General features: G+C 41.5%; 2 protein-coding genes and 1 pseudogene across 2 annotated transcripts; 2 read left to right on the top strand and 1 right to left on the bottom strand.

The window, feature by feature from the left end:
- The first annotated feature begins 5,053 nt into the window (after positions 1-5,053).
- LOC101761798 (myb family transcription factor PHL7) lies at positions 5,054-11,221 on the top strand. Its single transcript, XM_004973204.3, has 7 exons — positions 5,054-5,219; positions 6,411-6,628; positions 8,085-8,161; positions 8,261-8,303; positions 8,397-8,454; positions 9,176-9,245; positions 10,430-11,221. Exons 2-7 carry the CDS (start codon positions 6,427-6,429, stop codon positions 10,886-10,888), a joined length of 909 nt encoding a protein of 302 aa, XP_004973261.1. The 5' UTR covers positions 5,054-5,219; positions 6,411-6,426; the 3' UTR covers positions 10,889-11,221.
- Positions 11,222-11,892: 671 nt separating this feature from the next.
- On the bottom strand, positions 11,893-15,523 carry LOC105914573 (zinc finger BED domain-containing protein RICESLEEPER 2-like). The gene is made up of 5 exons (XM_022827746.1): positions 13,585-15,523; positions 13,422-13,508; positions 13,121-13,187; positions 12,341-12,408; positions 11,893-12,083 (listed from the first exon to the last, which is right to left on the bottom strand). Exons 1-2 carry the CDS (start codon positions 15,521-15,523, stop codon positions 13,447-13,449), a joined length of 2,001 nt encoding a protein of 666 aa, XP_022683481.1. The 3' UTR covers positions 11,893-12,083; positions 12,341-12,408; positions 13,121-13,187; positions 13,422-13,446.
- Positions 15,524-15,691: 168 nt separating this feature from the next.
- Positions 15,692-24,471, top strand: LOC111257703 (annotated as a pseudogene).
- The last annotated feature ends 1,614 nt before the right edge of the window (positions 24,472-26,085 follow it).

Raw genomic sequence — 26,085 nt, 5'->3', positions numbered from 1 at the left:
TTGTTGTTTTCTTTGGTGTATGCTTTTCGCTCTGATACCAGTTGTGGTAGAACTACCCAAATTAACCCGGCTAAAGTGTGTTCAACATCGCCTCAAATGTGAATAGACACTTTAATCGAATTAAGATGGTAGTATATCAGGTTTCACCCGATACAACCACGTGTTTTTGATTGAAACAAGCATACCAAGCTCGCACGAAGACGTGTCCAGAGATTACAACAATCCAGATAACATATTACAGGTCCCAAATTAAGTTATTACAGTTCAAATGCATAAAGGATTGGTTTAGAGTTCAAATCTTAAAAGTGTGTTCAGAGTTCAAAGCAGCGGAAAAGAACGATCAGTCTAACATCGATACACGATACCATGGTGAAGCCGTCCATGATATCGCTCACCACGGTCCTCGCCCACCGAGGACGGATCCCACTCAACCGTCCATCCCGGAGGGATCTGGTACGACCAAGTCACACTAGCAATCACATCATCAACAACATTACTTGAAAAATATAGCCACAAGCAAGACTGAGTATACTAATACTCCGCAAGACTTACCTGTCATGTGGTATCTAATCCACCGACTCCTAGACATGCAAGGCTTTTTGGCTGAGGGGTTTGTTTTTGCCAAAAGTTTCTAAAGTAGATCCTTACTTTCAAGTTTTACTTTCAAGTTTTACTTTCAAGTTTTAACACCAAGTTCTAATTGATTAACCATTCTAGGTAAGCACCTATTCTAAACAAGCATAGTAGAACAAGCAATTTAATCAAACATCTATTGTAAATTCTATTGTGACCTTTTGAATTCTAGGGATGTCACACCTCCATCCCCGCACCCGCCGCGGCCCCCTCCGATATCCCCCCCTCATTCTCTCTCTCGAGCTGCCACCGCCGCCAGTCTCCCGTGCCGCCGCCACTCGCCCTGCGCTGCCGCCGCTCGCCCTATGCTGCCACCGCTCACCCTTCTCCTCTCGCCCTGTGTCGCCACCGCTCACCCTCCTCCTTGTCTTAGGATAAGTCCGTATTTTGGGGCACAAGATTTTGGAGGAATTTTTTGAGATTATATTTTTTTTCTTCGGAATTCATCATCTACAAGTGGATCCATTCGCATCATTAACACGAGGCTTGGCATGGTTTTGCATTCCATATATGGATTCCTTGGCCAAAGCATATGAACTGAATGGAACTGACCTTGGTGGCTACAGCTTGTTGTCGATAGAGCTAAGTTAATACCTGGTAACAATAGATGGTGGCTTGCAGCCTTGCACTCAAACTCATGTATAAGCTACAATGTGATGTTTGCTTCATGGTTGTTCTATTTAAATTACATTACTATTTGAGTGGTCAACTATGGATAGAAATGGATTAAATCTGAAAGAGAACATATGAACTACCTGACATTTTACAATTTACATGTGGACACTGAGAACATATGAAATACAAACACCAATTTTTAGGCGGTGATTACTTTTGCCTGAATCTTGACATGAGTGTTGTTATCATATTAAAAAAAATGCTGCTAGAAGGTTTATCTTTTTAATGGATTTTTTCGGGGTCTCTTGGAAATCATACCCGAATTATTTAGTGCCACCACTTCAGGGCAGTACGAGAGTTCGTAGTATAACCTAACATGCATAATTTCCATTTATCTGAAACCATTCTTAAGAATCCATCCTGCACTGTCTGCCTGTAGAATAAGATGAATAATACCTTTTTCCCTCTGAAAATACTCTCCCTTCAAAATTAATCTTTGCATGTACCTGTACAATTTACACATTTGATATTTGTTTCGATCGGAGCATCAAACAGTAGAGAAGGGCATACCATATCTGGGATTGTAGGTCAGATTTCATCTATACTTCTGAATTTTTATCATGTGCCCATATATCTGCAGTATCTTCGGAAAATGTGGCTTCGATGATTCATTCTTGTATGGTACAAATGATCCAGCTGTAGAAACATGAAATGGATAAAATGTACAACCAATGGAAATTGATGGCATATTGTTGGCTGGTGTTAACTGGAATCAAATGGAAGTTCTGAACTTGCGATTAAATTGAAAGTAGTCATCATGGCCAGAATAATTCGACCTGGCTATGATTTTCACACACTGGAGACAGACATGAAGGTATTCACACCATACTTGACCTGTTGATTTTAGCATGGATACAATTGCCTTGCCCAAATGTTATCAGGCATTTTGGATAAAATTCTGCGAAGGCATCATCTCCCAGTGATCATATATGATTAAGTTCAATTTGGTTAGTGGTGGCAATCAAGCTGCTGTGCTTTCCGTCCAATGAGACACCATTGTGTCAATGACTGGAGCTCTTATGTATTCGGTTTGTGCTCATTTATTTTCTCTCTTTCCTTTTTCACTTTATTCCTATTTATTTCGGTAAGCCCTGTTTATTTTGTGCATCTGATTATTTTACTTGAGATATGAGTAGTATGTTTTAGTGCTGCAACTTCTACATGATTATTCAGATTTCCTTTGATTGATTTGTATTATTACTATTTCTTTAGTCAAAAATTGTTTTAGGACATGGCCTCACTGCATGTGAATGTGTTTTGCTGTTCTTTCAGGATTAAAGTGACATAAAAGATGTGGTGATCAGATGGAAATATGTTCTACTTGAGGTTCATTGGCAGCTAGCGCTGTTCGTAGTCTTGGGTACTTCTGAAAAGTAGCAAGGATCAGCTGCAGGAAACCATGTTTACGATATCAGTGTGGTGGGTGGATGATAGCATGGCATGGACAGTAGTGGGAAAATGATTCTTGGTAAGACGAATCTCAGCGTTGCAGAATAAGTAATTTAGTATTGTTAAGTTCTATGTTAGTTTCACTTCATACATTCCTTTTTTGTACTGTCACATAATTCATTTGGTCTAGACGATACTATTGTCATTCTCAATTACAAAGTGCTTGGTAATTGGTATTTAAGTTAGTGCAATAGACCTCATGTGGATTATTGTGCTTTGCTCCTATAATACTTGCGAGACAAATTCCAGCCATCGTTTCCATTTGTCTTATTTTAATTGACAATGTCTCTGCCTATCTATTCATGAAAACAAAGATCACCGGATGTACTTCCTGATGCTGTCAATCTGTGTAAAATTAAAGCTAATTAATGTTTAGCAAAAAGATTTACCACTATTGAAGTGTATTTATTTTGGAAGCATCAGATTGAGCTATCCCTGCTAAAATAGATGTCCATCGAGCCATAGAGGAGTGGAAGGATTGTGTGCACTGTTTTGACATAAGAACTCAAGTACTATATTTCTTGATTACAAGTATGGGATCGTTCTAATAATTATGGCACCGGCATATGATGGGTATACTTGATAGATGTGTATGGATAAGGGGCACATGAGTTTGCTGTTGGTGACTATTTTTAATGACTTCTTAGTTCATATATCTCGAGCAGCTTGAGAAGCATGAGTTGCTTGAGGTGAGGAGAATTGCTGCCTACATTTACAAGAAGGCTGGCAAATGGAAGCAATCCATTGCTCTATCGAAGAAAGACAACATGTACAAGGATTGCATGGAGACATGCTCACAGTCTGGTGACCGTGTGAACTGTCGGAGGACTTGCTCGTCTATTTCATTGAGCAGGTTTGGTTTGAACCTGTTCTGTTGACTGATTCAGAATAGCTCGAGCATCTATAATCTCATTCAAATCCATGGACCGTAGGCACGAAGTTGCTTTAAACTCAGATGCACTCCATTGCAAGCAGCCATTATGATGAATAATACTAAACTGTTTAAAGAATGTTTCTTTGTTCTCCTATAGTAAGCTCTCATAGCAACGCATGCATAGTATACTACGGCGGTGAGTATCTTTTTTTTTTAAAAGTTATATAAGACAGCTTTAAGTTGACAATGATATGTACTTAAGGCAAAAGATATGCCTCCATTGGTACTTGTTGTAAGGATATTTCATATGAATCATTTTGATGCTTGTCGAGGGAATTTGTGTTGCCTGTAGCAACGCACGGGTATGATCTTAATAGCGTAAAAGAAAAAAAAAACTCCCAATGAAGAAGAGACGAGCACAAGGCAGTCTCTGCTCGGTGCTCGGTGTGGTCGCGGTGTGTTGTTGTTGTGTGAGTGGACAACGTGAGAATATTTTGTTATGATTATATTTTTGGTCTAATGTATTTCAGATCGAGACTGTTTTTGAGCAGAGTTCGAGACTGTTGATATCTATTTGCATGCATAATTCGAATTTTGAATGAAGTTTCCTTTTTTAGAATGGAAAGAAATTGCTTGTGTGTGAGATGGATGGCTTATTCTACAATACATGATATGGTGGGATAGTCCTCGAAACGTGCACATTTATACAGTGAGTAAATATACTTTGTTGTACGTTTCTTTGTGTTTTTACAATATACGATAAATCCCACCACACGAGAGCTAAACTTGAAGTAAGCACTCATCTTACATACATGATGCTATTACGATGCGGTACAATTTCTTCATCAATTTTTTAGCACACGAAGCGAATGCCTAGAGGACAAGACTACTGAGCATTGTGAAACATTATTTTTGACGCATCATAGGCAAAGAAATAGGATAGATAGGGATGGTCTTTGGATGACCTGTATTCGTACTTGTTCCACATGATTATTGTCCTGCTGAATCCAATGTTGAAGGTTGTTCAAGTCGCTGTTAGAGCTTGCTAAAAACGAATACGAGGTAAAGGTGATTAACTGTCATATATTGTTTGGGAATTGGTCACATGATTATTCTTTTGCAAGTTGAGATAAAGAACATCAAGCGTACTTATGCTTATGTTATTACTCATTGTAAAGTCATTTTTTATTTCACATGGAGAGCATTTTGCGTGTGTTTAAATATGTAGAAGTAAATATTTCACGATACTTACACACGAAATTTATTTTGCCTCGTTACCTTCGGGCGCACGATCCTAATCTCTCTAAAAAAACTCCCCCGGTTTATCTATCGTCAGGCCACCCACGCCCGTCCCCCTCCCTGATGGGACCCACACTAGCTTGGCCCTCCCCCTGCCCTCGACCGTTCGGGCCGGACCAATCGAGGGCAGCAGCAAAAGGGCCTTGCCTGACCTGCCCTTCTCCCTCCGCCTTGGCCTAGAGAGAGAAAGAGGAGAGAGAGAGGAACCCAGAGACGCAGAGAGAGAGAGGGGGAGCGCTCGGCCGGCGTCGAGCAGCCTCCACCTCCCCCCTCAGACCGCGCGCCCCTGGTTAGTAGCCTTCTCCTGTGCTCCCCCCTTCTCCTCGTCTTCCGTCTCCCCGCGCCGCTGGGGGATTGAGGTTTCTTGGTGTTCTTGTGAGCGCTTTGTGTAATTGGATTGCTTCGATTTAGTCCTATTTCAATCGAGCGTGCGCGATTGTGCGCGCGGCCGGATTCAGCAGGCGTTTCGGTTCCCTGGTCATGGTGTTCGCGCCCTCAGGGAATGCGCCTGCCTTTTCCGGAATCCCCTTCCCGGTTTCCTTTTGCTGTCTACTAAGGCCCAAATTGAACAGACGGCTTCTAAGTTCCGGTACTGAGCTGGCCTCGTAGTATGGTCAGCTTGCCGTCTCTGGGCGTCTAAGCTGGTGTAGCAAGTAGATTCGGTTCTAGTGCGGTCCATGTTGTGCTGGTGTTAGGCTCGCTGATTTTGGCATGACTATAACCCGGTTGTCCAATTAGGATTTTTTATTATTTTTTATATATCTGCAAAATACCGAGGCATGGATGGAAGTACTTTTGGTGCTCCTTGGAAATTTTGTTGAACAAGATTATTAAAGCAATAGGCAGAGCATCATGTGGAAATGAAATGTCAACAGGAGAAATGATACTAATTCTGGCTACTTGTCTTTATGGCTGTGTGACAACAAACAACAAAACCTTTTTAATCCCGAGCAAGTTGCGCTAGACTGCAGATTAAATCTAACACTGACAAAAGCCACCACTAAAGAGGATAAAAAGGAAGCACCGCTTTATGACTGTAAACTGTTGCAAAATTTTCTTTTGTGGCCCTTACTGTAAACTTCTATAGCTGTGTTTGCAGGCAATATATAACTCAATGTAAATGTTGATCCATTACTCCCTTTGTCTGAGAATATAGCTACATTTAGGGTTTTCCAAAGTCAAACTTTTTTTAACTTTGACCAACAATATCTCTAAAACTAATTTATTTCAAATAGAAAAGGTTACATCTTATAATAGCTGGTATCACAATAAATCTACTAACTCCATTTTTATGTTATTAGTCTATATGATTATTTCGCTATTCATAGTTAAAATTAAAAAGGTTTGACTTTAAAAGTCTAAACGTAGCTATATTCTGGGACGCAACAAGTATGCATTTTATTTAATCATTGTATGGCATACCTTCTCTTCTTGTTGTTAATAATATAATATATCACTTAATTATGGCATTTATTTCTAGGCATTGAGCAAGCGCAATGTACCAGCCAAATCCGAGCATTGGTCCGACTCAAAGCAATCCTGCTCCTCATGATCAAATGGGTCCAGGGGATGGCGCTATGGTCCCTCATAATGGAGGAAACAGCAACCCTAACATGGCAGCAAGACAACGGTTACGGTGGACAAATGAGCTGCATGACCGCTTCGTGGAGGCTGTTACACAACTTGGCGGGCCAGATAGTATGTTTTTTGTGCTTCAACTTGTTTCCCTCATATTCTATTTTTCCTTTCCTTTGTGAACCCATTAAATGCTATCTTTTAAGGCTTCTGAATAAGAATTTGATTTTGAAATCATGTCTCCTAAATTGGGAAAATGGTTTTCTGATGAATGAGATGCATGTCTGTGCAACTATATCTCTATACATACTACAACTTAATGTAAATTATTATAGATTGATATTAAGGTGATATGCAGCAAAAGCTGGAGAATAAACAACTAATTGCCATAGATATTTCTTAAAAGAAACACTGAGTAACAAAGTATGGATCCAGGAAAATAAAACCAACTCTCTGAGGTCTAGCATGATAATAACAAGATGCATAATTTTCTTTTTTCAAGGAGGATAGACGGAACATATAAGTTTTTGCCTATCTGCACTACATCTAGGCCATATAAGTATTTTTTAAACGAACTACAAAACCATCCAGAAATGAGTTTGTAACGGTCATTATTCACGGTTAACTCTGATGACGTGAGTTCTTGAAACAGAAATGATATGGCTGCTGTAGCTGGAAATAGTGATTTGTTAGGATATCGATACAGTTTAGTCATTCAAGATTTATATCTAGGTTGCTTGCATGTGCTCGGGTACGATAGGTACCGATTTGGTGGTGTGATGTTTTTGCGAGAAATCTGAACATTGGAGACCAAATTTCTAAGTTTATAATGATCAATAATATTTGGTTCTTTTATAGCACAGAATTATTATATATGCCATGTGTTGTCCTTGGTAAAAATGCTGAGCTATGTTAGGCTAGGTAGAATAGGATGCCAATACTAATATGGAAAGACATAGCACAATAGTTCCCAAGCTAATATGACAGTTGTGCATTAACACATTGGACATGCTCCACTAATAATACCGATTAAAAGAATTTTCCAGAAATCCGTGGTTATTTACTAAATTCGATTAGTTAAAAAAGTTTAAAAAATTCTACAAGAAAAATGTGCGGATTCACTATTCATATTGTATAAATTACCAAGGTCCTAACTATCGTATCTGTACTACTTAAAATGATAGAATCAATGTTGGTGATAGTGGTAGGCGGTCCTATATAATGATCTTCTGTTGTGTGAGGTTGTACCTGTTCACCATTTTATTCACGTGGCTTATGATGAGAATCTCCATGGCTTGATGATTAATTAGAAGTTTTAAATATAAATTATACGGATAATTATTTATTTATGATGAATTGGTCAATGCTAGTGTTTAGGAGTTGTAATCATTGAGATATTGAGATCGGTGCAACTTAAAGGCATTATAATTGTGATACTTATGTCTGAAGTGTTTGCATACTACTTTATCAATTTTGCATTGTACAACTATTTTATATGAGACACTTCTTTAGTTCTTTCAATATGCTTAGATTTCAGGTAGCTTCATCTGCTTATTGTATAATTGTATAAATGTCACAGGAGCCACTCCAAAGGGAGTTCTTAGGATTATGGGTGTGCCAGGACTTACAATATACCATGTGAAGAGTCACTTGCAGGTAATCTTCTCTATATGAATAGCCCTTCACCATTTAGACTACTTACAGTTCTCCTCGCTAACTACTTTCTTTCTTTTCTTTTTTTAAAAACAAATCTAGAAATACCGTCTTGCAAAATACATTCCAGACCCTTCAACCGATGGTAGGTGACCATTGTCATCTTGTTTTATTACATTCAAGAAAGACCACCATTTTACTATTATTTTGCTTCATTTCATTCATACCTGTCGTGTAGACAACAAAGCTGAAAAGAAAGATCCAGGGGATTTGCTGGCAGCTCTTGAAGGTTCCTCGTAAGTATCAGTTCTCCGTGTGTTTGTGTTTACTTTCATGTAAAGATAGGTCTTCTTGCTTGGTAGTTGAAAGAAAGAGGTAGGTGGATCAGGTGCAACCTGTTGTGGTGACTTCAGTTCAAATGGCCAGACATCATTTGCAGTATTAAAAAATACCTAATGACAATGGTAAATTTTGTATTAGAATATTAGTTAAGGAAATGAATGTAGTTTTGACATTCAAACAAAATCTGTGTTGATGTTATTGTGTATTGACACTCAGGTGGTTTATGCATACAAGACTGGTTTAATCAGTAACACATGGCTTCTTTTTATTGAATCTCCACGTAATGATTTTTTTTAGGCGAAGAAGGTAGGGGCCACCCCTACTGTGGTATTTTTTTTCCTAATATGAATTGGAAGTAGTTCATTATGTCTATTAGCATGCCTCATCCACAGGTGCATATTTGAAGATTGTTAAACTTAAAAATGGACCTAGACTTAAACTGTGCTATACAGTGTACATGCCATTTGATTCCTTGATCCACCCCATGTCTTCTGACTTTTCACTTCACCATAAATAGTACGGTCTTTCAATTAGTTTCCCTCTACCTTGTTGTTTTCTTTTGGTACAAGCAGATGATCTATTCCACTTTTATGAAACGATAATATTTAATTATTTATTGTTCCAAACTTCCAACTGTTTCATGATGGATATGTAAACTTTTATTTTGTATTGCAGTACGATGCAGATATCTGAAGCCCTGAAACTGCAGATGGAGGTCCAGAAGCGCTTGCATGAACAATTAGAGGTAAATTAATGATGCCACAGGTACCATTGGTGTTCAGTTTATGATATTGTAGGCACAGCCATTGATGTTTCGAAAAGTTCTTTCTATCTCATGAAGGATACTGTATCATGATTGGAGTCTGAAACAAGACTGAAAATACAAGTATGATTGAGTTGATATACTCTGTGTGCCAAGATAAACTTATAAGGCGTTTGGGTTGAAGACTGTAAAAATAATGGACCATCCAATGTTAATTATGAACAAAAGCCATTTCATTGATTAGGAACGGAATGAGTTGATCCATTACCAAACTGTTTCTCATTAATCATTATCACATATCTAGTACAAAATATGAAGAATGATGTCATCTCACCAAAATCATGGGATTATCCCATGATGGTCCGTTCCATCTAAAGATGAGTTAATCCATCAAGCCAAAATGTCTACATGATTTCATTAGTTGAACAAAAATCCTGCTGTAGTTGTACAGACAGGTTCATTTTATGTTCGTGAGACTCTTGAGTTAAACTCAGGAGTAGTTTAATATGCATCAATTTTATGTTGCATCCTTTGAGATTTATTGCTAGATTTTTTGTATAATAATCTAGCTTTATGATATTTTAAAATTGCAATTTTTAAAATATATTTAGTTCTGCTTATAAATGCTTATAGTTATGGGGATAACCACCAACAAATTTCAAGTTCCCATGTTTTCGTTGGCTTACAAAGTATCAACCCATGGCTTAACATCTGACTTAGAATGATAATCAGCTGCCTTGATTGCTGGAAAGCTATATCATTTTAGTTGAAGCTCTAAATGGCATTTGTGTTGCTTTTGCACCATGTTTCAAGGAATAGTGGTGTCTGGAATCTGGATGTTCAGATGCTGAATATCTGATAAAGATGTTTGGATCTGAATCATACCAGCTAGCCTTTACTCTGTTGAAGCGTAGTTGAATTTGAAAGAGACGTCAGACATGTATATGTAAAAACTTATTTGCATTTACTGTATGAGAATAGGTGTAAACAAAAGCAGTGAATTTATCAGTTTACGAGAAGCAGAACTAGAACAGATTCTCAGAGCACTATGTAAATAAATAGACAATAAACTTCGGTAATTTTCACAATCTTCCTACTGCTGCAGCAATATATAATAAGAAACTGTCACTACATGCATTATTGTAGCTGATAAACATCCCCTGCAGGTACAAAGGCAGCTGCAGCTGCGGATTGAAGCACAAGGCAAGTATCTTCAGAAGATCATCGAAGAGCAGCAACGGATCAGTGGTGCTGGAGCTTCTAGAGACACATCAAGTGAACAGTTGCCCGACTCCGAGAGAACTAACCCATCAACCCCTGTGCCAACATCGGAATCTCCACTTCAGGCTGTACCATTCAGCAAGGACAATGGAAGCCGAGTTGAGCCCATGGAGAGTGCCTCACATGATGATCTTCCTCATGGTGAACCCGTAACCCCCGACTCCAACTGTCGGCCTGGCTCTCCAACGCTCAGTCCAAAGCATGAGCGCGCCGCCAAGAGGCAGAGGGGCAGCAGCGATGGTACCCCAATAGCTGATGGTGACTTTGCCCTTCCACACCACATCTTTGAGTCAAGTACGGACTCAGAGTTCCAGCAATGTTCAATGCCGTACTCCAGCCATTAGCCTCTGGTGGTGTGTCCAAAGCTATTTTTCTGGTGCAGTACATGATGTGGTTAACGTCTGTAGCCCGCTGGTAGATTTTGGTCTCTTTTGACAGAAATACCATTATTAGACAAAAGAGTTTAGATGTTCAGAGGAGATGGGTTGCACATGGCATGGATGGTAGCTTTAACTCCCTAGTATTATAATTAGATGTTACCGTAATGTATCTGGTATTTAAGTTCAGATTCTTTTAGAATGGGTCTGTAATGTTCCATGGCCGTTTATGGTTCTTTGTTGCTTCCCTGTTAAGGCTGGGGCTCTTCTGAAATTTACGGATCCTGGCTGTTATCATCAGAATCTTGAACCCACTGTGCGATCACTTTATACCGGATGCAACGATCGCTTGTACTACATCAAACAGTTAAAATCAAGTATCGAAAATCTTGCACTCCATAGTAATATCAGATTACTTTAAAAAACCATCAAATATTTTCATCTCGGTAGCTCCAGGTGTCAATCTATAATTCTTCCTTGTCTATCCTCTACCAGAGTAGTTCATTGCTGCTCGCAATGTTCATACTTCATGGATCTTGTTTCGTGGAACACTTTCTCTGCTGGTACAGGGAAAATCCAACTCATTATCCAGTGTCTCCTTTTTACACAATCAACGAGCTAACTCAACCTGTTAATTGGGTTGGAACCCAAACTGTAACCCCACCAACCCATTCTCACAAATATATAAATTTAACCCACTCCAAATCAAACTTCCACCTTCACACACCATACCACCCCAAACTTTTCAGTGCATAAGTTATACAAATTGCTTGCCAAATATGGTTACAACCCAATAAGAACCCATTAGATAGCTACTAGTAGTCAAACAAGTTGCAATAAAGCTTTTCAGTGCAGCTCCAAGATCCTGTGTGTCAAAGGATATGCTGGGATCTACAGGGCCATAATACATATCGCTGAACGGGGGATGATTGCTGTCCTCGTAAACCAAAGAGTTGGAGAACTTATCCAGTGTATTACACAAGGGTCTCCAGTACACAAGGGTCTAAGGAACTCGATGGTTCCATCGAGAAAATGTCAGGTGATGGTAGAGGCGAATGGCTCAAACCGAAGTCATCAGTAGAAACTTCAGTGTTCCGTTGTCACATGTAAAGACATTCTTCCAGTGTTCATATGCTTGCTTCACAGCCACACGTGCTTCAGCCTGAAAATAGAAAACATGTAAAAACAGATGGTCAAGGTCAGAACGGTCTGGATAGTAGTAATGCACTTTGTCAGTTAAAACACAGGTTTCTGCATGCTCCACGGTAACTGCAGATCGCAATATAGAAGTCTGGCTGGGAGATAGAGGGTAGTATCATATAGATAGCACTAGTGCTTGATAAAAACAATACACCCAGAGGGAGTTTTCAGATAACATTCAGAGCAAGCACACAGCTTTCATTGAAAGCAAGTTTTCACCTATCATTCAGAGCAAGTCCGCAAGCTTTCATCCAGATTCCAGAGCGGGGTTGAAGTTGACCAGGACCCTGAACAAACAGTAGTACACACAAATTAGATAACAGACATTTGAGACGCAATCCGATCCAGAGCAACAAGCCTCCATTTAATAATACAGGCCCCAACACAGCATGAGAGTCAATTTTAAAATATTTGAGAAATGCATTTCGTGCACGTGTATAACTTTTCGTGCACTAGTAATACCAGGTCCCGATGTATGATATTATCAATGCTCAGTCAATGTTTGACTTAAAAGCAATACAAGGTGTCCAGAAAAGTTTAAGTGGCTTGAGCAGGATTCTGTTGGTTTGGCTTAGATCTTATGGCAAATTGCTGTTACGCCTACTTTTGGCAATACCATGAAAACAGAGCAGATAACTACTTTTGACAATATCAAGGACTGCAGATGAAGGGCATTCAACGAATAAGATTACTCCAATACCATGGATTAAACCATGTTTTCAGAAACTAAGAAATAGCCAATTTAGGTGTTGCAACTATAGGAAATGAAGCAACACAACTAGCTACTTAAGAGTTAAGACTTGAGGGGGCTCAACTAGTCCACATTTATAATCAGTTGGATATGCAAAACATAAGGATAAACTGGACGCTCAGCAAAACTGGATTAAACCATGATTTGAACATAGAGCGGGGTTAATAGTACACATCTTTGATGAACTGCAACTACCCATAGCCAACAAACATGCAGAGCAGCAGAACAAATGAAGACCAGAACAATACCTTCCGAAGCCTAGGACCATCAAGATGTAGTAAAGTGAGAAAATCCTTAACAGTACAGATGCTCTCCCTATTCAAACGCTTGTGAAAAGCACCATCCTTGCCAATTTTCTCCAGGCGCCATACTTCATCATCAAGAAATGGTGGGTGGTGCTTCTTGTACACTGGTCAAGAGGAGACATTGAATTAAATTATATCATTTTAAAAGTATTCAAGGCAATGCAAAAGATAGTTACTTCAATCCAGAAATTCCTTTAACAGTATATACAACTGAAAATGCAAACCTGAAAATCCAGAAACAAACCTGAGAGATGTCGAAGTCCATTTCACTAGTCTGATGGAGTGACAAAGGTGACTATTTCACTAGTCTGATCTTCACTAATTTGTTGACATGCAATATAATGAGCATATAGTAAGTAAATGAACATGGAAATATGCACACATGCCAAAACAGAATGAGGGTATACCTTCATTGTCTGCATCTTTTTCCTTGAATAACCAGTCTTTCCCACACACAAGGGCTTCTAACATCTCTGGAGTTAGTGAGCTTCTTGACTCCCCAAGAATCCTACCTCCAAGACTAAAGGCTGATTCGGAAGAAACAATACTAAGAGGAATGGCGAGGAAATCACGTGCCATAACTGATAAGATCGGGAACTTCTCAGCATGTGCCTTCCACCAAGCCAAAATGTCAAAGTTTTCAATGTCTTCCACACAATCTTCTTCAAAGTAGATGTCAAATTCAGATTTTGGTGGACGAGTCTTTCTTCGACTTGACTTGAAGTTTGCAAATTCTGATCCTAGCTGCCTTTTCGCAAGCACCGGTGAGCCCACACAAATGCTGCCCTCACTTGAATATGTAACAGAGTATGCATTAACTCTCCTCAAGCGTTGCTCATACTCCAGGAAGTATTTTTTCATCCAAACTAGAGCAGCATCAACACTTGAATCAATCTGATCTATATTGCTACAAATCTTCTGGTAGAAGAACTCTGCATATTCTGCTTTTCCCCTTGGATCTAACATTGTTGCAATAACAATTCCAAGGTTGACATCATAATCCTTTTTATTTCTGCGAGGAATAGGCTGGTTTGACTCATCAAAATCTCTACCCCAATACTTTTCAAACTTGATCCTCATGGCTGCAGCCAGGTCTTGTAGTGCCACACTTGTCTGCCAAGAAGGGTTATCCAAGGCATCCCGAATTGAAACAATTAAAGGCAAGAACATGTATGAAGTTGGTTTCCTATGAGCCGATATTGCTTTTGTAGCCTCTTCAAAAGTTTTAAGAAACTTACAGATTGAATCAGCTGTGCTCCATTCTTGTTCATTTGGAGGAATTTCTGCATGTTGATTTGCATAGCTATTCAGGACGGTCTTGTACTTGATTGCTTCTGCAACCATCTTGAAGGTGGAATTCCAACGGTTGGGTATGTCAAGAGCAATACCACGTTTTGTTGGAAGACCATTCACCACTGCAATTTCATTAAAAGCTTGCATTCTTGAGGGCGAAGAGATAATGTGCTTCAAGAGCTCCCGAATCTTCTTTATCCCCTCATGAATAATTTTCATCCCATCTTGAACCAAAATATTCAGGATATGCGCACAACATCTCACATGCAAATGTGCACCCTCAAGCATCAACTCATACTTGTGAGTATCTACCAACAGGTCACATGCAGTGTTGTTGTTACTAGCATTGTCCACTGTGAGAGTAAACAATTTGTTTCGTATGCCCCACTCAGTCAAGCAGCTAACAAGTGCTTCTTCGATAGCAAACCCTGAGTGTGGATATTTGACCTCTTTGAAACTTATTATCTTCTTCTTGATCTTGAAGTCAGGAGTGATATAGTGAGCTGTTACAACCATGTAGCCTAAATTTTGGATTGATGTCCACAAATCCGATGTCAAGCACACATGGGAGTCTAGGCTTTCAAGTTCATTCTGAATATCTTGCTTCATTCTCTGGTACTTCTTTAGACAATCATTGCGAACAGTTTGTCGTCCCACAACACTTAGAGTTGGCTGCATGGACTGAACCCATGGTTCGAAGTATGGATCCTCAAACTTGTTAAATGGGATTTCAGCATGTATGACAAACTCTATCATACGCTCACGACTAAACTGAGGGTCAAACACAAAGTTCTCTATGGGCTTCTTTAAGGTTGCTATGAATCTGTTCCTCTCGGCTTCCCCAATTGCATGACAATATTGAGAAATGTGGGTTCTAAGGCTACTAGTTCCAGATTTGGTGCTTAACTGCATTCGACAATACTTGCAAACAGCTCTAAAACAATTATCCACTTCCACAAGATTCTGCTCAAAATGTTCCCACACCTTGGACCTTTTTGCACGTGTTTGAGTTGAATTAGAGTCATCAGAGCTTTCCGGTGTGTTAAGAGACATGTTGAAGAATCCCTAACAAAGGATGAGATCTAGCAGCCGTTAGAACTGAAATTAAGCATATAAGAGTAAGGTCCATCAAATGTTATTCCATTCTAAAACAATCTCTACCAAACTGAAGTTGGATATAAATTATCACAGCACTAGCAGATCTGAATATATGCATGTTAGATGCCCATAACATATCAAGAGGAAGGTAAGGAGCAAAAGCAAATAGTGACATGAAGATTGTGTCATGGGCAGTCAGCTGGCATTTTGGTTGCAAGAAATCAAGTTCTCTACAACTTGAATTTGGGTGCCTGTTTCTTATTCAGCTGGCATTCAAACACAGAAGTTGATTAGTTGCCTAAGCTCAGTGAAAACTACACAGAAGTTGCAAAACAGCACAATCCAGCATTGGCCATTCCAAACATTTATTCATTCAAACACTTTGACCATAATTTATTATTCATATTACATGATACAGTTAAAAGTACAAGGAATAGCTCTATCCACTTCGACCTATAATTAGAAGAGCGACCCTTGACCAAGCAAACATTTCTCCATGTTGCTAGGAGCTACTGCTACGTCGCTCATTGTTCGCCTGAAACAATTGACAGCCACATCTCCAAGGTCTTATTCGAGGAGGTCATTTAGGAAAGATCAGGGTGTTACATGAGTGCTGTACTCTAGGACAATTGGCAATGGTTCAGTAACATATCTTAGATTTTCAGCAGTAATCCAACCAAACTAAGCAATAGGACTATAGGAAGCTGAACCATATCTACTTGCTAGCAATGACAGAACCTCATATCACCTAAACTTTGCAGCCTTAACATCATGAGAACCTAGATCACACTGCAATTCACACAAATGCAACCAACCCTAAAAAGTCACACAGCTTGTCTAAGGAGCTAACTAAGCCTGTTCGGCGGATACGAAATGTCATTACTCCATGAAGCAACGAAATTACAGATTTTGTTCAGTAGAACACATGGTTCAGAAAATACGCTTCTACTGGTGAAGTGTGAAATGTCTGACACTCCCTTGTACCGTACAGCCAAAATGCCATAGGTTTTGAACTTTACTTTAGGTCTCGACTTGAAATTTAGTAATACATGTAAGTGAAATGTTTTTTCATGTAGTACTTACCAGCAAAACAAGTTTTGATTAAAACTCAAGTCAGTGAATCTCAACAGAAACAACTACTTCTGTCTTGTGCACTCCTAAGGACATGTTCAAATAAAATACTCAACAGTAATCACTACCTATCATTGACGTAAAACATGACCAACTCCAAATCCCCATGGGCACAAAAGAATGATTTGCATCAAAGCATCAACACACACCAATCTGGCATGTAATTACCGCTAATTGCTCCTTCAAAAATTTTGCGGTTCTACTAATACCTACAAATCAATGATGGTTCGGCCATGCTGAAATCAATCAAGGTAAAAAAAAAGCAAAAGAGACTGGTCAAGTAGCAATGGCCTGCCAATTTGCAGCTTAATTATGTTTGGAAAATGAGTTAATTATATCCAAAATATAGCAGTTGCACCAACGAAAGACTGGAGCAGGTCAGCAGAACTTCTGAAATCCTGCAGCCTCTGCTTGACATAAAGGAAAGCACATCACTTTTCCACTGATGCAAAGTGAAATCACAAGATAATTCTGGAATAATTGACCAGTTTCGTATAATAAACTAGAGCCTTGATAATTGCGGAGAACTATGATCAGAGCAATTAGCGAAGAACTAATCAGAGCTATAGGTAATACTTTAACCAAGAACTATGATCAGCCAATTCCAGTTTCGTATAATTGCCACGAAACAACCAGGTAAGCAATGCAAAGTGAAATCACAAGATAATTGTGGAATAATTGTGGAATAATTCTAACAGAATAGGACCAGGGGGGTGAATCATTTTCTAGAGACTACACATTGATGGGAAGGGAGGGGAATAGGCAGGCATACTGGACCAACATTGATCGGTTACAGAAGCGAAGTCAGCCTTCACATTGATCGGTGGATTAGCATACTGGACCAATGTTGCAAAAAGATCGAATTTAGTAGGTAAAATCATGGTCAGATCCGAATACAAATACCATACGTTAGGGGTTTGGGTGTTTGATTTCGCGCAGCACGATGGGAAGGGAGGGGAATAGGCAGGCATACCCCTGTCGGATGTTCGTCGCCGACGAAGCACCCTGTCGTCGCCCTGAACCGGATCGCCGTCCACCCACCGGCGGGCACGCCGACGGTGTTCCTCTCCGGCGGGTCGACGAGGTTGTACTTGGCGGGGTCCTTGGCCGGGTCGAAGTTGCCGACGCCCCTGCCGCCGACGACGACACCCCTGCCGGGTCCTTGGCCGGGATCTCGGGATGCGGAGGGAGGGAGGCGAGACGGAGGTGGTGGCGGCGGGATCTCGGGATGGGGAGGGAGGGAGGCGAGGCGGAGGTGGCGGCGGCGGGATCTCGGGAGAGGGAGGCCGGAGGCGTTCAGGCGGAGGCGGAGGCCGGCGGGATCTCGGGAGAGGGAGGCCGGAGGCGGAGGCCAGCGCCCAGCGGATCTTTTAGCAGTTGGAACCCACGGGTTCAACCCATTAGAACTCCAATAATAACTATCCCTCACCACACCACACCAAACTGCTAGGGAGGTGGAGCCCAAACCAAGTGAATTTGTTAGCAGTGTTGGCCCATTAGCACCCAAGCTAAGGAAGCCCAAAGTAAAATCCAAACTGTTAAAGTTATTTTCAGCCCAAACCATTTGCAGGGTTAGAGCTAACAAAGTATATGCATGCCCGTTACTGAATTTGTACCTTACAATGGACAGGCCGCAGCTTTGGAAAACCGTAAGATTTCCCTGCCGATCCAGCTTTGTGTACTTAATTTAAATAACACAGAGCCTGGCATTCTGCGGGAGTGATATTGTGCTCAAGGATTCTTTGGCGATCCTCCTGGCTTCCTCAAAGGGTGGTTTCCTCGCCTTTATGTGGCCAAAGGTCCCTAGATGACCGTTGTTTTGTGTCTACAGTTATGCCCTCCAGCGCAGGTGCATTTTCCACGACATGTAAAAGAAGCTCGACTTGTCCCCTTGCTGCTTTGAATCCTGTTCTTTAAGTAATTGTACTTGCATAGCCCAAAGTCCTGCCGGCGAGGACCAACATCTGCCAACCATAAGACGAAGCCAGAATACTGCAAGTGTAAACATAATAGTGTTATCCACGGCTCACTAATTTATTTATAAGATATATAATCTTTGAGTAATTATATATTACGACGCTCTCCCCCATTTTTAGATATATGATATTTTGGGCAAGCTAATTAGTTCATAACTTAGTTCATTATGAACTAATTATATTTTGCTAAACCTAATATATATATTTAAGAATGGCAAGAGTAATATGGATTCCCAGTTGTTACAGAAATGCAATACACGAGTTAATGAAGAGTTATCATGCTATTAAACACTTCCATGAAAAATCAAACAACTTTGTAAAAATAAAACAACTATGTGCCATTGATGGCATGATACAAAGGTCCCTGGAAAAAGGGGACATTATGTAAGCACTTGATGCAACTCCAGATATGTGAAATGTAAAAGGAAAAAAAAAAGGGATATCGTAACAAACATTGAAAGGTAACATGCATGTTACTTACGTGGACATCCAACTTTTCAATAAAAGGTGTGGCTCTCAGAAATGATACTAAGTAAAGAATCTTGTCAACATGTTCGGAATATGAAAACATGAATAATTGCAAGTGCCTGAGATTGGAAAACTTCAATGGGCTATCCCACAACCAATGCTTCTGAAAAAGGATACACAAAAAAGGTCAATGATATTAGTATGTTCAATAAGTCATAAGTCAAATGGTAACCACAATGATCTTCCACGAGATTACCTCAAGATGTTGCCACAAAATACGCAAAGTCAGATTTTGCACGTTCGGAAGCCCCTTGAGAAGTGATATGAGAGCATGCTGGAAAACTGCTTCGTTCAACCTGAAGTATGCATTTTGTAGCTTGGAAGAGTGGCTGAGGTCAATAGGTATAAAGGCCCCTTCATATTTGAAGGTAGCTAGATTTACAGCATGGAATTTTATCTCGGTTAATTTGCAGTTCTCAACATACAAGTATAGGAGATGGGGTAACGGACCATCCACTGTTAGTTCATCGTTGATATTGCATCTGTCTATCCGTAGCCACTCAAGTTTACAACAATGGGACAGGACATGTTCAAGATCCTTTCTGCTTGCATGTACTACTTGTATGTAAAGCTTTTTTAGATTTGGGAAACCTTTGAATTGCAAAGGTAGTTTCAGATATACAAAGCTAAGCTGCATATGCTGGAGACGTGATATGCTTCCATCGTCTAAAAGTTGAAAGGAAACACATAGCGGTCATTGCGCTCCCAAAATTTTTGGGGCTTTAGATCCAAAGTTAGGTTCTTCGTCCGTGATGGCACAGCAAAATCGATCCAACCATCAAGATCGATGATGAATCAGGCTGTCATTGAAATCAATACTGATTTCCAATGTTTCAACCACCATGTCTTGGTGTTTTTGCAAAACTGCATTAACCTTATGAATGAACTCATCAGTGTGTAGGTGCACATCATCCGTGTTGCAATTGCAGACTATGACAGCATAAATGTCAATCGAGGGCACTCCGACCACATGCATCTCCACCTAAGCTACTTGACAAAACACTAGTCCTTGCATACTCTTTTGGTGGTAATCTGGACACTATTGAGTACAGGACGTCCTGCAAAAGCGATATGAAATCCCAATGCAAAGTTTAGACATCCCATTTGTACAAAAAGTATACTCCCTCCGTTTTAAAATATATAGAACTAATTATCTTATCCTAAATTTCACATATTTGAAAAAAGGGAAAAAGTTGAACATACCAGTGGAAGATCTTCAAACTGAACATATTGTCTTCTAGTCTCATGGATTGCTTTACCACGAGCTTCGTCTGCATTTCTTTCTTGCCTTATTAGATCGTTCGTCATTTTCATGCTAAAGTGTTGAGCCATCTGTATCGGAATCAACAGAAGAATATTTAGAGAAACAGAGCAGATGGCTATTAACATTCCTATTCTGCGGTTCCGTGCAATCATCTAATTTGCTATTTCATCGTTAATTAACGTACTATAAATGCTCGGCGTATGCGACCTATTAAAAATAGTCAGAAAAAGGAGATGCGATCTCTGACGAGGTAATGCGACAACTAAGGACGGGAGAACGCGAGAAGGGGATCGGAACCGAGCCAGCAGAGGAGAGGAGATACCAGCCGGAGATGGGATCGGAAGTGACTTAATCCACCCTTCAGCAAAAGCAAACCCTGCAGGACGCGACGGGGCAACGCGACCGGAGCGAGGCAGGCGGAGATTTTATAGTCAAACACAGGAAGGCAGGCCGAGTCGATCGAAATCGTCGTGTGGAAGTGTAAACCGAGTCCCACCCACCACGGTGGAAAGTTTTTCCAATCAGCTGTTTACAAGAGTCCGAGAGTTCGTCTAATAAGTAATAACTTTATAATACTATATAGGAGATATTACATAGAAGCATGGTTCACAAATGTTAACATGCTCATATTGTGAAGAGAATGAAGTAACATGCAAAGCTTGATTTAATGCAAAGGTGGCAATCTTCGTTCAGATGTTTGATGATTTATCGAGCTGTTCATGTAATCCATAATATTCTTCCCTAGGACGGACACTTGGACAGTAATGTAAAAAAAATGGAATGAAACAGGGAGAAAGATAGTCTATTTAGAAATTCAGCTCCTGCTAACTTTTTAGTGATTTCCGCATAATACCTGTTGGATATATAAGCACTTTTAGTTTTAACTTAATCCAGAAATAAATCATGAATATGATGAACAAGCAGCAGATTAAACTAGACATGTCTACGCAAGATCTAGACAAGTCTATCATTGCAAATAGAATCAGACATTCTACCATACTATCCAGTGCTATCAGACTGCAACAGATCATAATAGCTAGTATGGAAGACATAATGCGAGTTAAGAGAACGTACGTTTCTTTCTTGATGAAAACCGGCTCCTGGACGACTACCGGATACAGCAGGCGACGACGATCAGCAGCCTGACGTTGTTCGCGACGACGAGTGAAGCCCGAGCGACGAAGAGGTAGACGAGCCGTGGTGAAGAAGTCGACGAAGAACTTGATGAAGCGGAGGAAGCGATCGAGCAGTCGCGCAGAGCGCTTCCCAAAAACCTTATTTGCCCTCTCCCGGTGCAGGATCGCTGAAGATGACGGTTCCGGAGACCTGCTCTCCCAATCGCCGGTGCACGCCGACAATCGGGATGGAGAAGACTACGGTGGCAGCGCAACAGCGAGAGGAGGCAAAAACCCTAGCTCGAATAGATATGTTTTTGGTAGAGGCCGGTAGGTCACATATATAGGAGAGCCCACGATTATCACGTCGCGATCGTGATCTAAACCGGTTAGGATTCCATATATCTCGCTGACTTAACGACCAAGTAACCAAAAAATAAAACGGCAAAAGGAAGCCGTGCCCCCGCAAGGCGAGGGGCCGGATTTCGGCGGACCGTTCACGCAGGTGCCGCGTGCCCGCGCCCTTCGCCCGGCCCGGCCCGGCCCGGCCCGGCCCGGCGAGGCGAGCGAGCGCGCGCGTGTGGAGCTTTTCTTCCCTCCCACACACATAGCTTGGAGGAGTGGAGACAACTTCCATATTTAAGTTGGTCATCCCTCCCCTCCACTAGCAATGTGAGACTAAAGATTTGCACTCCACCTCTTGCCCACATGGGCCTTTGAGATTTAATTGAAATTCTGAAATTACTAATGGGCTAGGCCCATTATTTCAACAATACCTGGGATTGTGGAACACGTACACAGTATAATTTCGCAGTACCATGTAAGATTTTTATTTGAGCAATGTCAATCTTGTCTTTTGCAAAGTGCTATTGCTTGCTAAAGGAACAGCCATACACAAATCTTTCCTTGTGCCGTTTTTCGCTTTGCAAGCACCTTGCAGCATAATCTCATGGATCAAGTAAGATGTTGCTATATGTGGAAAGAATAATTCATACCTTGGTTTTCTAATCTTCCTTTGTCTGCAATATGTTATAATGTTTCTTGGTTTAAATGAAAGTTCTATATTGACGCCTCCTAATTTTATGTTATAATGTTTCTTGGTTTATAGGAGTGATTAGAGCCAATGGACTGCTTTTCTTGCTCTGTTGGTGCGCTTGTTCTTCTTCATTCCAGGTAGAGCAACAAACACCATTCGTAAAACATTCATGGTGAAGTTTCTTTCTTGTCATTCTAATAAATAAGTTCACACATTGTTTGTCAGGTGATGCAACATTTACAGTTATTTTACGGGAACAACTCAGATCTTATGGCCAACATGAACAGATTCCATTACTTTTTGCAAGTATTCATACAAAGTTGAAACAGAAGTAACAGGAGGAATGAGGACACAATTAGATCATAGTTCTATTGGACCAAATTAGAAGACAGTTCACATCTTGTAGTGTAGACTCTGAATCAACTTATGTTATAAAGTCTACAGTTGCTTATACCTACATCTGACTATCATATAGGTGAACTGGAGCTTCCGCTGTCAACAATGCTGCTTGTGAGCGTTGTTCCTTACCAATTGATGAATCTGAGGTATGTAACATTTCAACATTACCGCTGTTTTGCAAGTGCAATAGCTAGAGCTAGTTAGGCTTTCTACTTCTCAAGTTAACTCGGATAGGAAAAACTAAAACCAGCCACTAGTTGCCAGAAAAGAGAATTCAAAGACAAAGGAATCTTATTTCTATTGCTACCTTCATTTTCAATAGATGTGTGAATACATGCGGTTAAAATCTAACATCTTTGCCCAGTAATATACAAAATTAGTGGCATACTGCATTTGTCCAAAAAAAAATACATATATATGATTATAGATAACTATTACCAGCATACAACTTTGAAAAATTGTCAAAGTAACATGATGGGGACATGGTGGTGGTCTGAAATGACAAATAAAAACACACAGCATGCCAAATCAGAGGAAGTATTGCTCATCAGCAATATATGCTTGCTAGTCAAGAATTTTTGGTACGTCATCATAGGAGACGGTAAAAAATACGGAGAAAAAACGTTCTCCCACGTGAAAACCGGTTTTCGCGGCGGGCCGTGGGGTTGTTGGTGATGGGCACGAGGCGCCAGGTGTTCCCCTCCGCCTCCAGGGTGCGCACGGTGCAGTAGCCATGCATGTATACGAGATGTCGATCATGCCGACTCCGGGCGGCACCTTCGTGTTCCCGCAGCCGCCGATTGCACACGTGCGTGCTTGCCGTTGCCGCCGTCATGGCGGCACCATGCGGCTTATTAATTCGTACGCACCGCACAAGGCTGCGCTCAGCGCGCTGCTCGGTTCTCGCCATCCGCATCCACCGCTGCCCAGCCGATCTCGTGGCGCAGTTCACCCCGTCCGCACACGGCGCACACCACACCCTCGCGCGCGCACGTATATGCCTCATTGGCCTCCTCCGCGGCACCGTGTACCATGACCAGCAACCGTAGTGCCTCTGTGAGCATGCCGCGCTCGCTCTGGCACGCCGGCGGCACGGCATGCGTTCGACGGCTTGTTACCTGCAGTGCCGCGGGCACCGCGACGGGCCGCTCGACGCAAGGACGAAGCAGAACACGGGAAACCTGCGGCGCGCACAGACGCCGCTAGAGCACCTTCGACGCGACTGCCTGCTGCGCTTTTTTTCCTTTTGAACCGCGCGCCGCCGTTTGAAGTAAAAGTGAACTAGGAAGAGGTGGGAGAAGCTGAAGCCAGTTCTTTAGACTTCACCGGCTCCTTGGGATACTCGGCTCGGATACTGAGCTACATGCAATTAGAAGCCGTACCAAACTGCTTCTAAGAGCAACTTCAACAGATCCTCTTTCCTCTTTCCACTTTTCAGCTATAAAGGAGATTGAGGGAAAAAATCTCCTCCAACAGAACCCTTTCTATCTCCCTCTTCCTTTTTTTTTCTCAATCCTCTTTATCTTCCTCCTCCCCTTTACGGCTTTACAAAAGGTATTTGCTCCTTCCTTTCCTTCTCCCTTCTTGGATCGTTTGATCCGTCTTGTGCCACCACCGGCCAGCCGGCCTCCGTTTGCGCTATCGCCGGCCATCTGCGCCGCCGTCCGTGCCACCGTCAGCCTGCCGCTCGCTCCTCTACCCCGAGCCCTTCACTGTCCATGCCACCGCCGCCGAGCGAGTTAAAGATGGCCCCGCGCGGCCATGGCCCATGGCCGCACCGCCGCCCCTCTGACTGGCCGCCCTAGGCACCTGCGCCCTGCTCGCGCTGCCCCGGCTACCGCTAGGCTCATCCGCTTGCGCCGCCCGCCCCCCTGTCGGGCCTGCCTGGCAAGTCGCCTATGCGCGCCACCCAGCCATTGCCTGCGTGCCGGCCACCCGCTCGTCCCAGGCATGACGCCTACTCACCGACGGGCCGCCATGGCCGCCGCCGCGCGTCGCATGCCACCCCTCCCTAGCCTGCGCCCCTGCTGGCTGGGCACGCCCTCCCAGGCTTGCGGTTAGGCCTCCACCACCCCTGCACTCGAAGAAATGGGAAGGGAAGGAAGAGTGAAGAGAGAGGAAGAGGAGAGGAAGAAAAATGTTTGACCTATTGACAAGTGGGTCCCATGTGTTAGGGATTCGAAAGGGAAAAGAGGAGAGGAGATCTGGTGCAGCACCTTTCCCCAACAAGATAAAATTATGAAAGATGATAGAGTGAGAAAGGGCAAATGGAAAGATTAATTTGTTGGAGTTGCCCTAAATAACATCACACTTGACAGTTTATGGGACAGTTGTTTTTCAGGCAAGTTAGCGCAATCCTCTTTGCATCCTTGAAGGGTGGTTCCCTACCTTCATACGGCCAACATTCCTCACATGCCCGTTCATTTGTATCTACAGTTAATACCTCCAGGCAGGAGCACTTTCCACGACATGTAAAAGTAATTCGAGCTGTCGTCTTGCCCCCTTGAATCAAGTGATGCGCATGTTCTTCAAGTAATTATATTTACATTGCCCAAAGTCCTGCCTGCGAGGGCCCACATCTGCCAACCATAAAAGATATCCAGTAAACTGCAGAGCGTAAACAGATTAGTGTTACGCATGGCTCATTGATTTATTTAAAATAAATATGAAAATATGTAATGATGGAATCGTGAAATTAGAGTGCCCGTGTGCAAGCATATGTTCCATGAAAGGTACACTAAAAATTACTAGATTGCAGACTTAGCATTTGTTTGGATCTCCATTTTTTATAGACACATCGGATTACGTTAAACTAGATTTAGGGGCTAGCTACCTAAAATCTTGTTTGGCTAGATGAGATACAACCAGACTAACGTAATCTGGTTTTTTATAAAACTCAGAAATTCAGTTTTATGAGAGAGAAAAAAAACAACTCTAACCTATTTTCCATACCCTATGGGAAAACTTGACTTTAGTCCCGATTGGTAAGAGGCAACTTCAAAAGACTGTTAATCTTACCCCTAATATCTTCTTTAGGGGAAAATGAAAAAAAAAACTTCAATAGTTCC

This window comes from Setaria italica, chromosome VI (assembly GCF_000263155.2).
Source record: "Setaria italica strain Yugu1 chromosome VI, Setaria_italica_v2.0, whole genome shotgun sequence".
In the NCBI taxonomy this organism is placed as follows: Eukaryota; Viridiplantae; Streptophyta; class Magnoliopsida; order Poales; family Poaceae; genus Setaria; species Setaria italica.
The sequence above is the reverse complement of the archived record's forward strand: the minus strand, read 5'-3'. Positions and strand labels throughout refer to the sequence as shown.